The 19,013-nt window shown below is 34.1% G+C and overlaps 1 protein-coding gene across 2 annotated transcripts in view; it reads right to left on the reverse strand.

Annotated features, from left to right (window-relative positions):
* Positions 1 to 15,636, reverse strand: part of LOC142345498 (uncharacterized) — a 189,448-nt gene extending 173,812 nt beyond the window's left edge. For both annotated transcript variants that reach the window (XM_075397567.1, XM_075397568.1), the window contains exon 1: positions 15,510 to 15,636. In XM_075397567.1, coding sequence (XP_075253682.1) covers positions 15,510 to 15,613 — 104 coding nt within the window. In that variant the 5' untranslated portion in view covers positions 15,614 to 15,636. The remainder of the gene's footprint in view (positions 1 to 15,509) is intronic.
* Between the last annotated feature and the right edge of the window lie 3,377 nt (positions 15,637 to 19,013).

The following is a 19,013-nucleotide window of genomic DNA, read 5'->3' on the forward strand; positions in this document are numbered from 1 at the left end:
TTGTTCTTTGAGTTGTTTTCTCCCACCCAAAGAGACTGCAAACCAACTTTTCAAGCAAAATCAAACACAAAATTTATGCACCGTATATTGGAAAATTGGAAAGCTTGATTATTCTGAGCTGGCTTTCATTGTACATCAACATTGCTCATCAACAACATAGTATTTTGCAAAAGGACTTGAAAAATGCTTTTTTTCACACTAATTGTGTATGGATGTTGAGAATCTTGATGATCTTGGATGTCCGAAGTTTTCCAAACTATTAAAAATCGATGATGCTTATCGAGATTGTATCAGCTACCGGTTTCAACACGACTCTTCACTGGGCAGAAAAGAAGGCTTACGTTTACAGGATAAGGAGTTTGAATTTTTTTGATAATATTAATATTTAATGTCTGTATGTTTCTATTACTGATAGTGATTTATTTTTTTTTTAGATTTGTTTCCTCTGAAATTAAAGTTGTAATGAAGCATGAGTTGGTTAAAAAACATCTACAACTACTGTGTTCCCATAATTTAGTACTTTTTCCTGGTCTTGCCCCTAACTTTGGTACTTTTTTCAATTTTGATGCCTTTTCTCAGTGATTCCTGTGACGGAACATTTTTTTAAACTTTTCAATAGTTTACGTTTCAACTCAGTTGCACAGTTTCGCTATTCATCGTGAAGAGGCTAACGTATAAATGGCTGATCATGCTGATAAGGGACTTCAATTATTTAATTTCAGTTTGATGACAAAAATCAAGAACGTCAAAGTTTTAAATGTTTTTGGACACACGGTTAACCCGTAATCATTAAATTTTAGGTCCATTTTTATTTGTCATACGGTTGATTTCAGCTTATTGTTTTGTAACAATTACATTAGCTGAGATTTGTGAGTGCATATGATTGGTTAGTTTTGGAACTTTTTAACCAAAAATTATTATTTTTATACAATAAATCTCTTTACTTTTTTCTTTTTTTGCGCTATCAATACTTTTACGGATTAAAATTAAAAAATAAGGAACATTCAATACTTTATTCTAATGATTCTTGTTAAGAAATCTCCAGATCTGTAAAAAAAGCAACCGCTGGAAGATATAAAGATTTAGATATAGTAGATATAAAGCACAATATCTTTCATCAAAGCCGACAAGAAAAAGATATTGATCTACAGAACACACATATTGTTATATACAAATCACCTAGAGACCTCTTACAATCGAAAACACTCAGTAAACAATTGGGATTGGGATCACAACTAAAAGACTGGTATTGCACGGCAACTTCAGTTCCCTATGTTCATTTACCTGTTGACTTGACTCCGAAAAAAGTTGGCTCTCCAAGATACTGTACTAACAATGGTTCAACGCCATCAGTATTTTTTAACCTCAAAGCAAGCAACAGATAACATATGTGAACGATTAGCACAGAGCATTTCTCCACTCTGATTGCGTTCCAGAAATAATCCCCGGGCTTCATAATATTTTTTCTCAAACATTGTCAAAAAATTTCATCCAGTTTCTAAACGAGCTAATAGTAAACTTGCTACGAGGAGAGTTAAGAGAATTTCAAAAACAAGAAATAACCCTGAGCTCCAGAAAAAGGATAAGTTCAATATCAATTTTAAATCCGTCAATCATTAATCGTTTCTCTTGAACTGGATCAGTTTGCTTTGTTTCCTCGACCACTCTATGAGCAGAAATTCAAATTATCAGCTGAAAATTGGACAAAATTGACGAAAAACAGGATTTGGTTCAAAAATTTTGAAAACAGTTTAAAAAATATTTAGGGCTAAAAGAAAATCTTCCATCAATGAATCAGTTCTCAATAAATTGTTTATGTTCACCTCGCATTCAGTTATTCCTAACTGACTCCATTTTGTCAGACAGAAGAGATACAAACGCTGCATTTGTCGATTTTGTATACGCTCTGCAGAGGAGAAACATTGAATGTCCATGCTGTATCCCTTTCCAAATCTCAAAGAGCTAAGCTACAGAGAGTGTACAGGGAAGCAAAAGCTGCGTATGGTTCAGTTCAAAACCTTCAGAAAGCTAGTGGATTGACTTCAAGAAGATTTTTACTAATTTTATCACCAAAAAAATTCTTTCACTAAATTTCGACAAGCAATCCGGCATCTCAAAAGATCACCTGCTTTTGCAAAACGTATCAATGAGATTTGGTGTCTCGATTTGGCTTTCATGGATAAATTGAACGAATTTAAAAACGGCGTTAAATATTAATTGTTATGTGTTGACCTTTTCTCGCCTGGTCCACGTTCAACCAATGAAGTTAAAAAAATTCCCCTGATGCTGTGGCTGCCTCTACAAAAATTTTCACGAAGAACACTAATCCTGATAGAGTGTGTGTTGATGAGGGTACTGAGTTCGTGGAAGAATTCAAAAAATTGCAAGAGTACAGCTATTAGAATCTACTTTAAAAGAAGCCAAACAAACGCTACTGTAGCAGGAAGGGAAAATAGATCTTTGAAGAACAATTTTTATCGCTGCATAAAGGGGAACGGTGATTTCTTTTTACAAAAATCAATTAACTAGTACACAAATCAATGCTTTAGAATTGGGGACAAAGTTTAAACTCCAGTTTAAACAAAGTTCGATACCCCATTTAGAAAAAGTTACAAGTCTCAGTTCACAAATGAATTGTTTTTAAATTATTAAAAATGCAACTTTGAAACCACCAACCTGTAATCCTTGCAGAGAAAGAGTTGATGAAATTTTGGACAAATTTTATGAACAAGAGCTTCCAAAGTTTATCATTTAGAGATGAATTATTTCACTGTAGAATTGATTTCGAATGCTTCCTTTGAATGTTACCCAAACAATCCATTGAGTTCTTTTAGAAATTTTCTTCCGGAAAAAATAAATCTTGAAAGAGAATGGGAGTTTGCAATTAGAGAACTGTCTTATCCTTTCTTTGTCTTATCTAAATGAAGAAACAACGGATAAAAATCCGTCAGACTATTACACACTTGATCCATGTCTATATCCCTTGTTCTCTGATTGTAAACTAATTGAACAGAAAAGTTCAGGAAAGTGAAAAGTATTGAGGAACACCAATCAGATTACACGTTAACAAAATTAAACAGCGAATCTCTTTGATTCTTCCCAATGAGAACTCTTTACTTGTTATATTTAGTACCGATCTTCATCATGTCATTGGATGTGAAAAAACTGTCAATGGGTGTTTTCATGAGTGGTGCTGATCCACATTTTCCAAGTTCCATTATGAAATTGAACAAATGCATACCTTAATGATATAGGGTGACATAGAGCTCCGGGACTCTTATGGTGAAAAAGTACAGTTCAACTTAAGAGCAGGACTAATGGAGTGACAGGAGCAGGACTATTCTTCAGAAAAATTTCTGATCATCTTCGTTAGTACTAAACTTATGAAAAATGGTTACTGATTGTGATTTACCATGTTTTCGTGGGATAGGGGATCAGGAGCATTAGCACAAAAAATTGAGAGGAAGGCTATTTCTTTTTCGAGACGATATGTTCTTCCAGCAGCAAAAAGAGTGGGTGCTGATTAAATCAAACTGGCTGCGCCGGAAATTGGAAAAGTTTTGACGGGGAAAAAACTCAACTTTGCTGTTGCTGATGTTGGAAAAAACTAGTGCAGGAGAATCAGGAAGAAGTCACATTATTCATAGATCAGCTCCAAAACGCAGTCGACATTGAGACTTTAAAAATTCTTGCTTGGAGATTTTTGACAAAGTTTCCGTTTTTGGAAACAATTAAGTCTTCTCATGTTCAAGAAAATAACCCCAGTGATTCATTAAGTTTTAATTTAAAACAGATGGAAATTTTTATCTTGATGTGAGAGATATCCACCTTCAAATCAAATTTGCTTTACTAAAGGGAAAATTGTTTGCTGGCTTTATGAGAAAAGATGAACATGGAAAAGCAGATATGGGTATGTCGTTCACAGATGATGAACTACATTACCTAACTCACGTCAAAAACTTATACACACTTTTCTCCAACTGTGAAGTGCATCTGAACAATCAACAAGTGTGCAACTTGAATTGTCTCTCTGGTCACAAGGCTTTCATTTCCAATAAATTTAACGCTTCAACAAGAAATAACGGAGGCATTTTGGCTTGTTATGGATACGAATTTGAAAAAACCTAGCGATTATGAAAATGGTCCGGTTAAATATCGGGAGGGCTGAAAAATGAAAACATTTACAAGGGTAAATTAGCTATTGATTTAATCAAATATGGAAAGTTACTGCTTCCAAATACAAAAGATAGACTGAAATTGATTCCTGCAAGATCCTGTTTTTAAATGATTTCCTACAATCCTCACGTTTCCGTTAAGGTTCTTGAATCTTCCTTATTTACAAGATATGTTGTTAACGAAGTGTATCACCAGACTATCAAATACCAGTTAACTCATCAACCTGCCTGTTGCAACTTTATGGAAACAATTGCACGTACGTTTAGTATTCCATCAGAACAGAATCAATTTATTCGAGAACTGTTTTCAACAATGAAAGGAACAGCTATTGCGATGAACACCGGTTTGGCATTCACAGAAAATTTCATAAAAACGTTTTCATCACCAGAATTTTTATTCGCGAGAACTTAGAACCGACACGTTTCGAATCAATCAAGTTTTTTGATATTTAATTGTTGATAAATGTAATTTAATATTGTTATTTAATTAATATAGACTTTGATAAATATTTGTTGATTATTTATAATATTTGTAAGTTTGTATTCCTGCTAGTATTTTTTTATTTCAAATTTGTTTTCTCTAGAATTAGAGTTGTAATAGAGATTGATTTGGTAAAAAAAGAAATACAACTACTGTGTTCCTATACTTTACTACTCCTTCCTAGTCTTGCCCCTAACTTTGGTACTTTTTGCAATTTTGATGCTTTTTCTCACTGATTCCTGTGATGGAACAATTTTTTGTTTACGTTTCAATAGATTACGTTTTAATTCAATAGCACGGTTTCTTTATCCATCGGAAGAAGCTAACGTATAAATGACTGATCACACTAATAAGAGACTTCAATTAGGTAATTTTGTCTTTGATGACAAAAATCAAGAACGTCAATCTGGTAAATATTTTAGACACACGTGTAACCGGTCTTTATTAGTTTCTATGTCGCAGATTTTTGTCATACTTTTGGTTATAGCTTGTTGTTTTGTAAGAATGAAATTAGCTGAGACTTGTGAGATGACAACAATTTGGATCGCTATTTTTTCGAGTACAGTTGTATATAATTTACCTTCTCCAAAATCATGAACAAAATAATTTCTGCAACAGAGTTTTTATTTCATTGGTCGGCCAAGTGGATCTGGGAAATCTCATGTCAAGGATTTTTTCAATCAAAGTTTTACAAAAACTACTTTTTTAAATAACTACTATCAATATCTATACGGGTTAATGTTGGAAAAAAAATAAGAACATTGAGTTGGTTCAAGGTGTTGATTTTGAGTTGACACAGAAATTACCGAAGATACAGAAATTACGTTGATACAGAAACTATAGAAGGGAACGAAGTGTTTACTTATTTCTGATGATTCTTATTGAGAAATCTCTATTTCTGTATAAATAGCAACCGTTGGAAGACATAAAGGTTTAAGTACAGTAGACATGAAGTACAGTCTCTTCCCTTCAAGCCGACAAGAAAATGATAATGAGCTACAGACCACCCATATCGTTTTAATCAAAATACCAAGAGACGTCTTACAATTAAACTCAACAGTGAACAAACCCAACAGTGAACAGTTGGGATTGTGATCTCAACTAAAAGACTGGTATCCTACAGCAACTTCAGTTCCCTATGGTCATTTACTTGTTGACAAGCATTTTGACATCTCTAAAGATTACCTGCTTTTGAAAAACGTATCAATTAGATTTGGTGTCTCTATTTGTTTTAATGGATAAATTGTCCGAACTCAATAATAGCGGTTAAATATATTTTGGTATGTGTTGATCTCTTTTCTCGCCTAGCTGCCTCTATAAAAAATTTAGGGAAGAACACTAATCCTGATAGAGTGTGGGTTGATCAATGAACTAAAATCGGGGGAGAATTGAAAAAAATTTGCAAGAGTAAAACCATCAGAATCTAGTCTCCAAGTAATGAAACAAAAAGGTGCTGTAGCAGGAAGAGCAATTACATGTTTGAAGAACATAATTGATTGCTACCTTGAGGAAAACGGTGATAAATACGTTAACAAAATTCATAATATTGTTATTTATATGAAAATATGAATTAACAGACCTATCGGTAAATCCAGTTAGGTAAAAGCGTTAGTGATTTAGGCTTGATATCAGTTTTTTTTAAAAAACCTATTATTTGGTACAAAAAACCACGCCTTAAAATTGGAGACAAGGTTCGAATCTCCAAGTTCGATAACCCATTTAGAACATGTTAAAAGTCTTTTTACTCAAATGAAGATTTTGAAAATATTAAAATTGCAACTTTGAAACCACCAGCCTGTAACCCTTACGGAATTCAAGTTGATGAAATTTTAGGCGAATTTTATGAACAAGAGCTCGCAAAGTTGATCATTTAGAGATGAATTTTTTCACTGTAGAGTTAATTTTGAATGCTTCCTTTGATTGTTACCCAATTATTACATTGAGTTCTTTTACGAGTCTTTTTCCGGAAAACATAAAAATTGAAGGAGAATGGGAGGTTGCAATAACAGAACTGTCTTTTCAATCCTTGTACCAAAACATAACGGATGGAAAATTCTTCTATCTAGCTGAAGAAACACCGGATACAAAACCGTCAGACTATTACACACTTGATCCATGTCTATATCCCCCGATCTCTGATATAATAAACAAAAAGAACAGAAAAGCTCGAGAATCTGAATAGTATGAAATAAATACCAATCAGATTACCCGTTAAAGAAATTAAACAGCGAATTTCCTGGAGTCTTCCCAATGAGAACTCTTTATTTGTTATATTTAGTGCTGATCATTGTCATGTCTTTGGATGTAAAGAAGCTTTCTATGGGATGGGAGCTTTCATGAGTGGTGCTGGTCCACATTTTCCCAATTTACCTTATGGCATTGTACGATTACAAACCTCAATGATGTGTAGTGATATTATCGTATACAATATGCGGGTGATACAAAAGCTTCCTTTTACGATGCATTCTTTTTGTATCAAAAGTTAAGATTGGCGATATCATCTCAACTGGACAACACAAGAATTATCAAAATTTTCCAAAACAGCAAATTAAAATATTTTAAATGACTCATTCCAGACCATACAGTTGAGCTCCGGTACTCTTATGGTGAAAAAGTACCATTCAACACTGTTTGAGTGACAAGAGCAAGACTAAACTTCAGAAATCATCATTTTCAGAACTAAAGTTGGTAAAAATGGTTGCTGATAGTGATTTACCATGCTTTCGTTGATAATCCAGAATAAAATATTGGGGATTTAGAGCTGTAGCGCAAACAATTGGGTGGAGAGCAATTCCTTTTTCGAGACGATATGTTGTCCCAGCAGCAATAAGAGTGGGTTCTAATAAAACTGAAATCGCTCCTCCTTTAATTTGAAAGTTTTGACGGGGAATAAAAACCTCAAATTTGTTGTTGCTAATTTTGGAAAGAAAACTTTAAGTAAACAACTAGCTGCAGGAGAAACAAGAAAGGGTCGCATTCGTCGTAGATTACTTCCGAAACGCAGCCGGCAGGGAGACTTTAAAAACTTTTGCGTGGAGATTCTTGAGAAAAAGACTGTTTTGGAACCAATTGATTCTTTTCATCTTCAAGAAGTTTATCACAGTCTTTCATTGCTTGAAAGCAGCATTGAGTTTGAATTTGAAACAGATAGAAGTATCCATCTTGATGTCAGAGATATACACCTTCAGATCAAAGTTGCGTTACAAAAGGGAAGATCGTTTGATGAATTTAAAAGATGAACAGGGAAAAGTACTTATGGGTATGTCTTTCACAGATGATTAATTACATTTTCTAAATCACGTCGACAAATTATCACAATCACTTTTCTCCAACTGCGAATTGTACCTGAACAATCAACAAGTGTGCAACTCGATTGTTCTCTGCTCACTTTAGGTATTTTGGCTTGTCATAGATACGAATTTGAAAAAATCAGTTTGCTGACTTTTTTCAAATTCGTTTCAGTTTGCTTGAAAAGATCAGTTTGCTTTGTTTCCTCGACCACTCTATGAGCAGAAATTCAAATTATCAGCTGAAAATTGGACAAAATTGACGAAAAACAGGATTTGGTTCAAAAATTTTGAAAACAGTTTAAAAAATATTTAGGGCTAAAAGAAAATCTTCCATCAATGAATCAGTTCTCAATAAATTGTTTATATTCACCTCGCATTCAGTTATTCCTAACTGACTCCATTTTGTCAGACAGAAGAGATACAAACGCTGCATTTGTCGATTTTGTATACGCTCTGCAGAGGAGAAACATTGAATGTCCATGCTGTATCCCTTTCCAAATCTCAAAGAGCTAAGCTACAGAGAGTGTACAGGGAAGCAAAAGCTGCGTATGGTTCAGTTCAAAACCTTCAGAAAGCTAGTGGATTGACTTCAAGAAGATTTTTACTAATTTTATCACCAAAAAAATTCTTTCACTAAATTTCGACAAGCAATCCGGCATCTCAAAAGATCACCTGCTTTTGCAAAACGTATCAATGAGATTTGGTGTCTCGATTTGGCTTTCATGGATAAATTGAACGAATTTAAAAACGGCGTTAAATATTAATTGTTATGTGTTGACCTTTTCTCGCCTGGTCCACGTTCAACCAATGAAGTTAAAAAAATTCCCCTGATGCTGTGGCTGCCTCTACAAAAATTTTCACGAAGAACACTAATCCTGATAGAGTGTGTGTTGATGAGGGTACTGAGTTCGTGGAAGAATTCAAAAAATTGCAAGAGTACAGCTATTAGAATCTACTTTAAAAGAAGCCAAACAAACGCTACTGTAGCAGGAAGGGAAAATAGATCTTTGAAGAACAATTTTTATCGCTGCATAAAGGGGAACGGTGATTTCTTTTTACAAAAATCAATTAACTAGTACACAAATCAATGCTTTAGAATTGGGGACAAAGTTTAAACTCCAGTTTAAACAAAGTTCGATACCCCATTTAGAAAAAGTTACAAGTCTCAGTTCACAAATGAATTGTTTTTAAATTATTAAAAATGCAACTTTGAAACCACCAACCTGTAATCCTTGCAGAGAAAGAGTTGATGAAATTTTGGACAAATTTTATGAACAAGAGCTTCCAAAGTTTATCATTTAGAGATGAATTATTTCACTGTAGAATTGATTTCGAATGCTTCCTTTGAATGTTACCCAAACAATCCATTGAGTTCTTTTAGAAATTTTCTTCCGGAAAAAATAAATCTTGAAAGAGAATGGGAGTTTGCAATTAGAGAACTGTCTTATCCTTTCTTTGTCTTATCTAAATGAAGAAACAACGGATAAAAATCCGTCAGACTATTACACACTTGATCCATGTCTATATCCCTTGTTCTCTGATTGTAAACTAATTGAACAGAAAAGTTCAGGAAAGTGAAAAGTATTGAGGAACACCAATCAGATTACACGTTAACAAAATTAAACAGCGAATCTCTTTGATTCTTCCCAATGAGAACTCTTTACTTGTTATATTTAGTACCGATCTTCATCATGTCATTGGATGTGAAAAAACTGTCAATGGGTGTTTTCATGAGTGGTGCTGATCCACATTTTCCAAGTTCCATTATGAAATTGAACAAATGCATACCTTAATGATATAGGGTGACATAGAGCTCCGGGACTCTTATGGTGAAAAAGTACAGTTCAACTTAAGAGCAGGACTAATGGAGTGACAGGAGCAGGACTATTCTTCAGAAAAATTTCTGATCATCTTCGTTAGTACTAAACTTATGAAAAATGGTTACTAATTGTGATTTACCATGTTTTCGTGGGATAGGGGATCAGGAGCATTAGCACAAAAAATTGAGAGGAAGGCTATTTCTTTTTCGAGACGATATGTTCTTCCAGCAGCAAAAAGAGTGGGTGCTGATTAAATCAAACTGGCTGCGCCGGAAATTGGAAAAGTTTTGACGGGGAAAAAACTCAACTTTGCTGTTGCTGATGTTGGAAAAAACTAGTGCAGGAGAATCAGGAAGAAGTCACATTATTCATAGATCAGCTCCAAAACGCAGTCGACATTGAGACTTTAAAAATTCTTGCTTGGAGATTTTTGACAAAGTTTCCGTTTTTGGAAACAATTAAGTCTTCTCATGTTCAAGAAAATAACCCCAGTGATTCATTAAGTTTTAATTTAAAACAGATGGAAATTTTTATCTTGATGTGAGAGATATCCACCTTCAAATCAAATTTGCTTTACTAAAGGGAAAATTGTTTGCTGGCTTTATGAGAAAAGATGAACATGGAAAAGCAGATATGGGTATGTCGTTCACAGATGATGAACTACATTACCTAACTCACGTCAAAAACTTATACACACTTTTCTCCAACTGTGAAGTGCATCTGAACAATCAACAAGTGTGCAACTTGAATTGTCTCTCTGGTCACAAGGCTTTCATTTCCAATAAATTTAACGCTTCAACAAGAAATAACGGAGGCATTTTGGCTTGTTATGGATACGAATTTGAAAAAACCTAGCGATTATGAAAATGGTCCGGTTAAATATCGGGAGGGCTGAAAAATGAAAACATTTACAAGGGTAAATTAGCTATTGATTTAATCAAATATGGAAAGTTACTGCTTCCAAATACAAAAGATAGACTGAAATTGATTCCTGCAAGATCCTGTTTTTAAATGATTTCCTACAATCCTCACGTTTCCGTTAAGGTTCTTGAATCTTCCTTATTTACAAGATATGTTGTTAACGAAGTGTATCACCAGACTATCAAATACCAGTTAACTCATCAACCTGCCTGTTGCAACTTTATGGAAACAATTGCACGTACGTTTAGTATTCCATCAGAACAGAATCAATTTATTCGAGAACTGTTTTCAACAATGAAAGGAACAGCTATTGCGATGAACACCGGTTTGGCATTCACAGAAAATTTCATAAAAACGTTTTCATCACCAGAATTTTTATTCGCGAGAACTTAGAACCGACACGTTTCGAATCAATCAAGTTTTTTGATATTTAATTGTTGATAAATGTAATTTAATATTGTTATTTAATTAATATAGACTTTGATAAATATTTGTTGATTATTTATAATATTTGTAAGTTTGTATTCCTGCTAGTATTTTTTTATTTCAAATTTGTTTTCTCTAGAATTAGAGTTGTAATAGAGATTGATTTGGTAAAAAAAGAAATACAACTACTGTGTTCCTATACTTTACTACTCCTTCCTAGTCTTGCCCCTAACTTTGGTACTTTTTGCAATTTTGATGCTTTTTCTCACTGATTCCTGTGATGGAACAATTTTTTGTTTACGTTTCAATAGATTACGTTTTAATTCAATAGCACGGTTTCTTTATCCATCGGAAGAAGCTAACGTATAAATGACTGATCACACTAATAAGAGACTTCAATTAGGTAATTTTGTCTTTGATGACAAAAATCAAGAACGTCAATCTGGTAAATATTTTAGACACACGTGTAACCGGTCTTTATTAGTTTCTATGTCGCAGATTTTTGTCATACTTTTGGTTATAGCTTGTTGTTTTGTAAGAATGAAATTAGCTGAGACTTGTGAGATGACAACAATTTGGATCGCTATTTTTTCGAGTACAGTTGTATATAATTTACCTTCTCCAAAATCATGAACAAAATAATTTCTGCAACAGAGTTTTTATTTCATTGGTCGGCCAAGTGGATCTGGGAAATCTCATGTCAAGGATTTTTTCAATCAAAGTTTTACAAAAACTACTTTTTTAAATAACTACTATCAATATCTATACGGGTTAATGTTGGAAAAAAAATAAGAACATTGAGTTGGTTCAAGGTGTTGATTTTGAGTTGACACAGAAATTACCGAAGATACAGAAATTACGTTGATACAGAAACTATAGAAGGGAACGAAGTGTTTACTTATTTCTGATGATTCTTATTGAGAAATCTCTATTTCTCTATAAATAGCAACCGTTGGAAGACATAAAGGTTTAAGTACAGTAGACATGAAGTACAGTCTCTTCCCTTCAAGCCGACAAGAAAATGATAATGAGCTACAGACCACCCATATCGTTTTAATCAAAATACCAAGAGACGTCTTACAATTAAACTCAACAGTGAACAAACCCAACAGTGAACAGTTGGGATTGTGATCTCAACTAAAAGACTGGTATCCTACAGCAACTTCAGTTCCCTATGGTCATTTACTTGTTGACAAGCATTTTGACATCTCTAAAGATTACCTGCTTTTGAAAAACGTATCAATTAGATTTGGTGTCTCTATTTGTTTTAATGGATAAATTGTCCGAACTCAATAATAGCGGTTAAATATATTTTGGTATGTGTTGATCTCTTTTCTCGCCTAGCTGCCTCTATAAAAAATTTAGGGAAGAACACTAATCCTGATAGAGTGTGGGTTGATCAATGAACTAAAATCGGGGGAGAATTGAAAAAAATTTGCAAGAGTAAAACCATCAGAATCTAGTCTCCAAGTAATGAAACAAAAAGGTGCTGTAGCAGGAAGAGCAATTACATGTTTGAAGAACATAATTGATTGCTACCTTGAGGAAAACGGTGATAAATACGTTAACAAAATTCATAATATTGTTATTTATATGAAAATATGAATTAACAGACCTATCGGTAAATCCAGTTAGGTAAAAGCGTTAGTGATTTAGGCTTGATATCAGTTTTTTTTAAAAAACCTATTATTTGGTACAAAAAACCACGCCTTAAAATTGGAGACAAGGTTCGAATCTCCAAGTTCGATAACCCATTTAGAACATGTTAAAAGTCTTTTTACTCAAATGAAGATTTTGAAAATATTAAAATTGCAACTTTGAAACCACCAGCCTGTAACCCTTACGGAATTCAAGTTGATGAAATTTTAGGCGAATTTTATGAACAAGAGCTCGCAAAGTTGATCATTTAGAGATGAATTTTTTCACTGTAGAGTTAATTTTGAATGCTTCCTTTGATTGTTACCCAATTATTACATTGAGTTCTTTTACGAGTCTTTTTCCGGAAAACATAAAAATTGAAGGAGAATGGGAGGTTGCAATAACAGAACTGTCTTTTCAATCCTTGTACCAAAACATAACGGATGGAAAATTCTTCTATCTAGCTGAAGAAACACCGGATACAAAACCGTCAGACTATTACACACTTGATCCATGTCTATATCCCCCGATCTCTGATATAATAAACAAAAAGAACAGAAAAGCTCGAGAATCTGAATAGTATGAAATAAATACCAATCAGATTACCCGTTAAAGAAATTAAACAGCGAATTTCCTGGAGTCTTCCCAATGAGAACTCTTTATTTGTTATATTTAGTGCTGATCATTGTCATGTCTTTGGATGTAAAGAAGCTTTCTATGGGATGGGAGCTTTCATGAGTGGTGCTGGTCCACATTTTCCCAATTTACCTTATGGCATTGTACGATTACAAACCTCAATGATGTGTAGTGATATTATCGTATACAATATGCGGGTGATACAAAAGCTTCCTTTTACGATGCATTCTTTTTGTATCAAAAGTTAAGATTGGCGATATCATCTCAACTGGACAACACAAGAATTATCAAAATTTTCCAAAACAGCAAATTAAAATATTTTAAATGACTCATTCCAGACCATACAGTTGAGCTCCGGTACTCTTATGGTGAAAAAGTACCATTCAACACTGTTTGAGTGACAAGAGCAAGACTAAACTTCAGAAATCATCATTTTCAGAACTAAAGTTGGTAAAAATGGTTGCTGATAGTGATTTACCATGCTTTCGTTGATAATCCAGAATAAAATATTGGGGATTTAGAGCTGTAGCGCAAACAATTGGGTGGAGAGCAATTCCTTTTTCGAGACGATATGTTGTCCCAGCAGCAATAAGAGTGGGTTCTAATAAAACTGAAATCGCTCCTCCTTTAATTTGAAAGTTTTGACGGGGAATAAAAACCTCAAATTTGTTGTTGCTAATTTTGGAAAGAAAACTTTAAGTAAACAACTAGCTGCAGGAGAAACAAGAAAGGGTCGCATTCGTCGTAGATTACTTCCGAAACGCAGCCGGCAGGGAGACTTTAAAAACTTTTGCGTGGAGATTCTTGAGAAAAAGACTGTTTTGGAACCAATTGATTCTTTTCATCTTCAAGAAGTTTATCACAGTCTTTCATTGCTTGAAAGCAGCATTGAGTTTGAATTTGAAACAGATAGAAGTATCCATCTTGATGTCAGAGATATACACCTTCAGATCAAAGTTGCGTTACAAAAGGGAAGATCGTTTGATGAATTTAAAAGATGAACAGGGAAAAGTACTTATGGGTATGTCTTTCACAGATGATTAATTACATTTTCTAAATCACGTCGACAAATTATCACAATCACTTTTCTCCAACTGCGAATTGTACCTGAACAATCAACAAGTGTGCAACTCGATTGTTCTCTGCTCACTTTAGGTATTTTGGCTTGTCATAGATACGAATTTGAAAAAGAGCCAAGCGATTCCGTGAAGAGTCCGCTTGTAGACCGAAGAAGAGCTTTTTCTGAAAATGAAACAATTTAGTACGGTAAATTAGCTTTTCATTCATTCAAATGTGAAAAGTTATTGCTTCCAAATACAAAAGTTAGACTGAAATTGATTCGTGCAAGTCCTAATTTTTACATGATTTCCAACAATCCTCGCGTTTTCTTTAAGGTTCTCGACTGTTACTTATTTACAAGACGTGTTGTCGTTAACGAAGTGTATCACCAGAATATCAATAACCAGTTAACACATCAAACTGCCTGTTGCAACTTCCTGGAAACAATTGCAGCTACGTTTATTATTCTTTCAGGACACAACCAGTTTATTCGCGAAATATTTTTTACAACGCAACGTAACGTGACAGAAATAATTTTTCCTAGAGAAAAAATGTTTACCGTTAAAGTTGATCAGTTTGGAACGGTTGCCAAAAATCTATGCGAATTTTTTCTCAATTTCACCACTGTTACTTTTTCTATACTAAATTTCTGCAATGGGGCATTTGTAGGTTTCAACTCCTTTTCAAATAGCTGTCGTTCTCTACCTCAAAATAATTAACTAATGGATGTTAACTGGAGCAGACTAACTTCAAATATTTATGTTTATTTTCCTTTTCTATTTTTCTTTGGATTTTATAGTTTTGTTTTATTTCATCCCAGCTCCCAGAAAGAAGCAGTCGACAAAATCCCGAAATCCAAAGATTGTTGCTTCACTCAAAAGAACGAACGCTTTCAACTTGATTGCTCTGGCAAGAATCCGTACACAAGCGGTGCCTGTGAGATAAAGACAAGAAAACTTATTTGTCATGGTTAATACCTCGCTTCGTGAAATTATTGAACGTATTCGAGAGCTGAAATTTCGATACATTGGAACGTTTTGATCATATTATATTCCAAACTTACCTAAATTCAGTTTTGCAATCAATCAGTCCTTCTCGAAGTAGTGAAGTTTGTGAACATTGGATAATGATTGGTTGAAGTTTCAAAATTTCCCGCAAGTTTACCATTTCGACCAAATCACAATGCAAAATATGGCACAAAATAAAGAACTACTACGATAACATACATCTCGAGAAATAGAAGACTCTTAGTTTTCACAGTATGTGATATTAGAAGAACTACTAAAAGTTTTCTAAGCAAGATGTAGGTAATGTAACGAAGTTTTTCAGTTTTTCTGATTTGTTACTAGTTCTCTAGTCTTTACAATCTATTTGTGTTCTGATTTGAGAATAGATTCACTCAATACGGTAACTATTTCACAAAAAAATGTGAAATTTTTCTCTTGAAAAAATTTGTGTCTGCTTCTTCTACGTTTTAAGTAGTGAGCTAGTTTTTACAATCTGCCCGCAGCCTAGAAAAATGTAAACTTGCAAGAGAAAGAAATGGAACTTATCTCTGTTAGTAAAAAAGGCTCTAGAAGTCTTCTATTTTACGAAATAAACGTTATTTTACGAGAAAAGTTTACAGAAATGTAAACTGGCGAGAGAAAGAAATGAAACTTCTCTCCGTTAGTAAAAAAGGCTCTAGAAGTCTTCTATTTTACGAGATGTGGGTGATATAGGATATTTCTGCTTGTTTCTGAGATCTTAGTAGTTGCTTAGTTTTTGCATTTTTTGTGCAGTCTGTCTTGAGCCTAGATTGGGTTGAAATGGTCAACATGCGAAAAATACTTAAACACCCATCTGAAAAACGTCTTCTCTAAAAGCCTTCTGTTTCTCTAGTTGAACGTGATAAAAGATTTATCTGTTTTTCTGAGATCTCGGTAGTTCCTTTGTTAGAACCATCTCATTGCAGTCTGGATTTGAGACTAGTTTCGGTCGAATTGATAATCTTGCAAGGAAAACTCAGAAGTCTCTTTTAGTAAAAGAAAATCTAAACGTCTTCTCTTTCTCGAGATGAACGTGGTGTAGGATATGTCTGTTTTTTTCTTAGTTTTAAGTATTTCGCTAGTTGGTAAGCACACTGATTTGAGCTTAGATTCGGTCAAAACGCTAAGCTTGTCAGAAAAATTGAAATATCTTTTTACCAGTAAAATGTCTTTTCTAAAAATCTTTTCTGTCTCAAGATATAAAACATATCGTATTTCGAATTTTTTTTAATAGTTCTCTAGTCCTTACAGTTTGTTTGAAGTCCGGTTGGAGTGAAGATTTTGTAGAAACGGTACACATTAAAGAAGTCTTGAAATTTCTGCAATAAGAAACTCTTCTAATTCTCAAGATGTATGTGATATAAAATGTGAGTAATGATAGGATGGACCAACCCAGGGGGTAGAAACCCCAATTTGTTAAGATACGAAATATCGTATTTTTCCAGATTTGGGTCTCCCCTAATGAATTTAAAAAGGGTATAGGTTTCCCATGTATTAAGAAAAGATATAGCCGACTACATATATTAGGTTTATGTATAACTGCAAAGTAGCAATATTAGGCACGCCTGTCTTGAATTGAGATTAATTATAGCTCCCATGTATTTATGTTCAGGTACAGCCGCCACAATGTTTTAAGATTAGGTATAGCCGCCGCTATGTAAAGAGATTCGACTTGGGTTCCATGTATTACAAATAGATTCAGCTCACATATATTGAGATTAGGCATAGCTGTCATGAATTAAGATTAGTACTAGATGTCATGTGTTAGGATTAAGCATAGTTACCATGTGTGAAGATTAGACACAGCTCCCATGTAATAGGATTATGTATAGCCCCATGCATTAAGATTATGTGTAACCGCTATGTATAGGATTAGACACACTTTCCATGTTCTAAGATTAGGCATAGCTTCCATGTACTAGGATTAGGCATAGCATCCTTGTGTTAAGATTAGGTTTAACCCCATGCATTAAAGTTATGCATAGATTCTACTTATTAAGTGTTTTTGAAGTTTACTTTGTTCCGTTTTTGCAGTTGCCTATATATTAAGATAGAAATGGTCCTCAAAAATGGCTAGTGGAATAACAAGCATGAATTAAGTGCTATTCAGTCTATGCGTGCTCGTAAATATAAAGAAAAGCGGATTTTTGTCTAGAAAATTGAAAAAAAACTACAGATATCAATTCATCATTAAATAGCATCACCTTAATAAGCGATCAGTTGAGTGTATACCGCAATAATCGAAACTACGTTTAACTGAAAAAAAAATTCAACACATGCACATCAGAAACATTGTTCAATTTTGTTTGTAAAAATCGGATCATTTCCGTTTGTGCCCCCCCCCCCCCGCTGAGGGGGTGCATATTATTTGCACCCCCCGACGCACGTTCCATATTTTTACATTATGATTTACCATGTAAAGGCTCGTGCTCTGTAACTGGGGACGCAAAACGTAGTGGGGGGCATAAACGGAAAAGATCCTAAAAATCTAAGTAGTTGAAATGCAGCATGACTTGCGTAGTATTCATATAATTTCTGTATTTTCTGTAGTGGTCTGTGTTTTATTTTCTAATTCTTTTTATTCATTAATTGTTAGTGTGTGACTGATAATGCTAGGGCTTTAATGCGGTCAAAAATGTCCATTTGTACAAGAAATCCTGACAGAAAAATCAAGCTGAAAGTATTCGTTCTGATGAGTGAAGCTCAAGTTTTGGGTTTAGAGATCTCGTCAATTGTTTTTTTTCTAAAAATGCATATAAATTTAGAAACTCGAAGTTAGTCTAACCAGTTAGGAGCCATTTGACAATTACCCAATGCAGAAAGCGAGTATATTGAAACCATAAAAAATGGAGAAGAAGAAGAAAATATCTTTGTTAACGATAAAACTTTCAATTGTTTTTAACAATTGGTCCAAACCGGACAATTTTCACTGCTGGCATTCGTTCTCCTAAGACAATGAGTTCTGCCACATCGCTGATTGGACTCTCAAAGTATAGCTCTAGACGTAGGTTTTTGCCACTTCGCCCATGAGTTCGGGAAAGTGCATGTGTTCATCAGCATCCTGAAATGACGTGAGATCGCTCACATGTATTAAGATTAGGCAAAGCTGTCATGTATTAAGATTAGGCATAGCTGTCAAGTATTAAGATTTAACATAGCTCCCCTGAATTAGGTTTAGTTATGGCTTCCATGTAATAGGATTAGACATATTTTCATTGTATTAAGATTAGGAACAGCTTACATGTATTGAGATTAGACATAGCTTCCATGTGTTAAGAATAAGTAGGGCTCCCATACGTTAAGAGTTTTTCTGGCTCCCATGTTGTCAGGTTACTTGTAGCCGGTTGTATTTTTCCCTTTTCTTTGCACAACATACCTAGGTACTAAGAAAAGAAATGGCTTTCACGTATTGCTAGTGGTTGTAACAGGCATGAATTATGTACTTTTTAGTCTATAAGCGCTCATAAATGTAAAGAATATAAATTTTGTTCCAAAAAATGAAATACAACTCTACAAAATGAAAGACACAGTAAAAATTA

Source organism: Convolutriloba macropyga, chromosome 9, assembly GCF_964194025.1.
Source record: "Convolutriloba macropyga chromosome 9, txConMacr16.3, whole genome shotgun sequence".
NCBI lineage: Eukaryota > Metazoa > Xenacoelomorpha > Acoela > Convolutidae > Convolutriloba > Convolutriloba macropyga.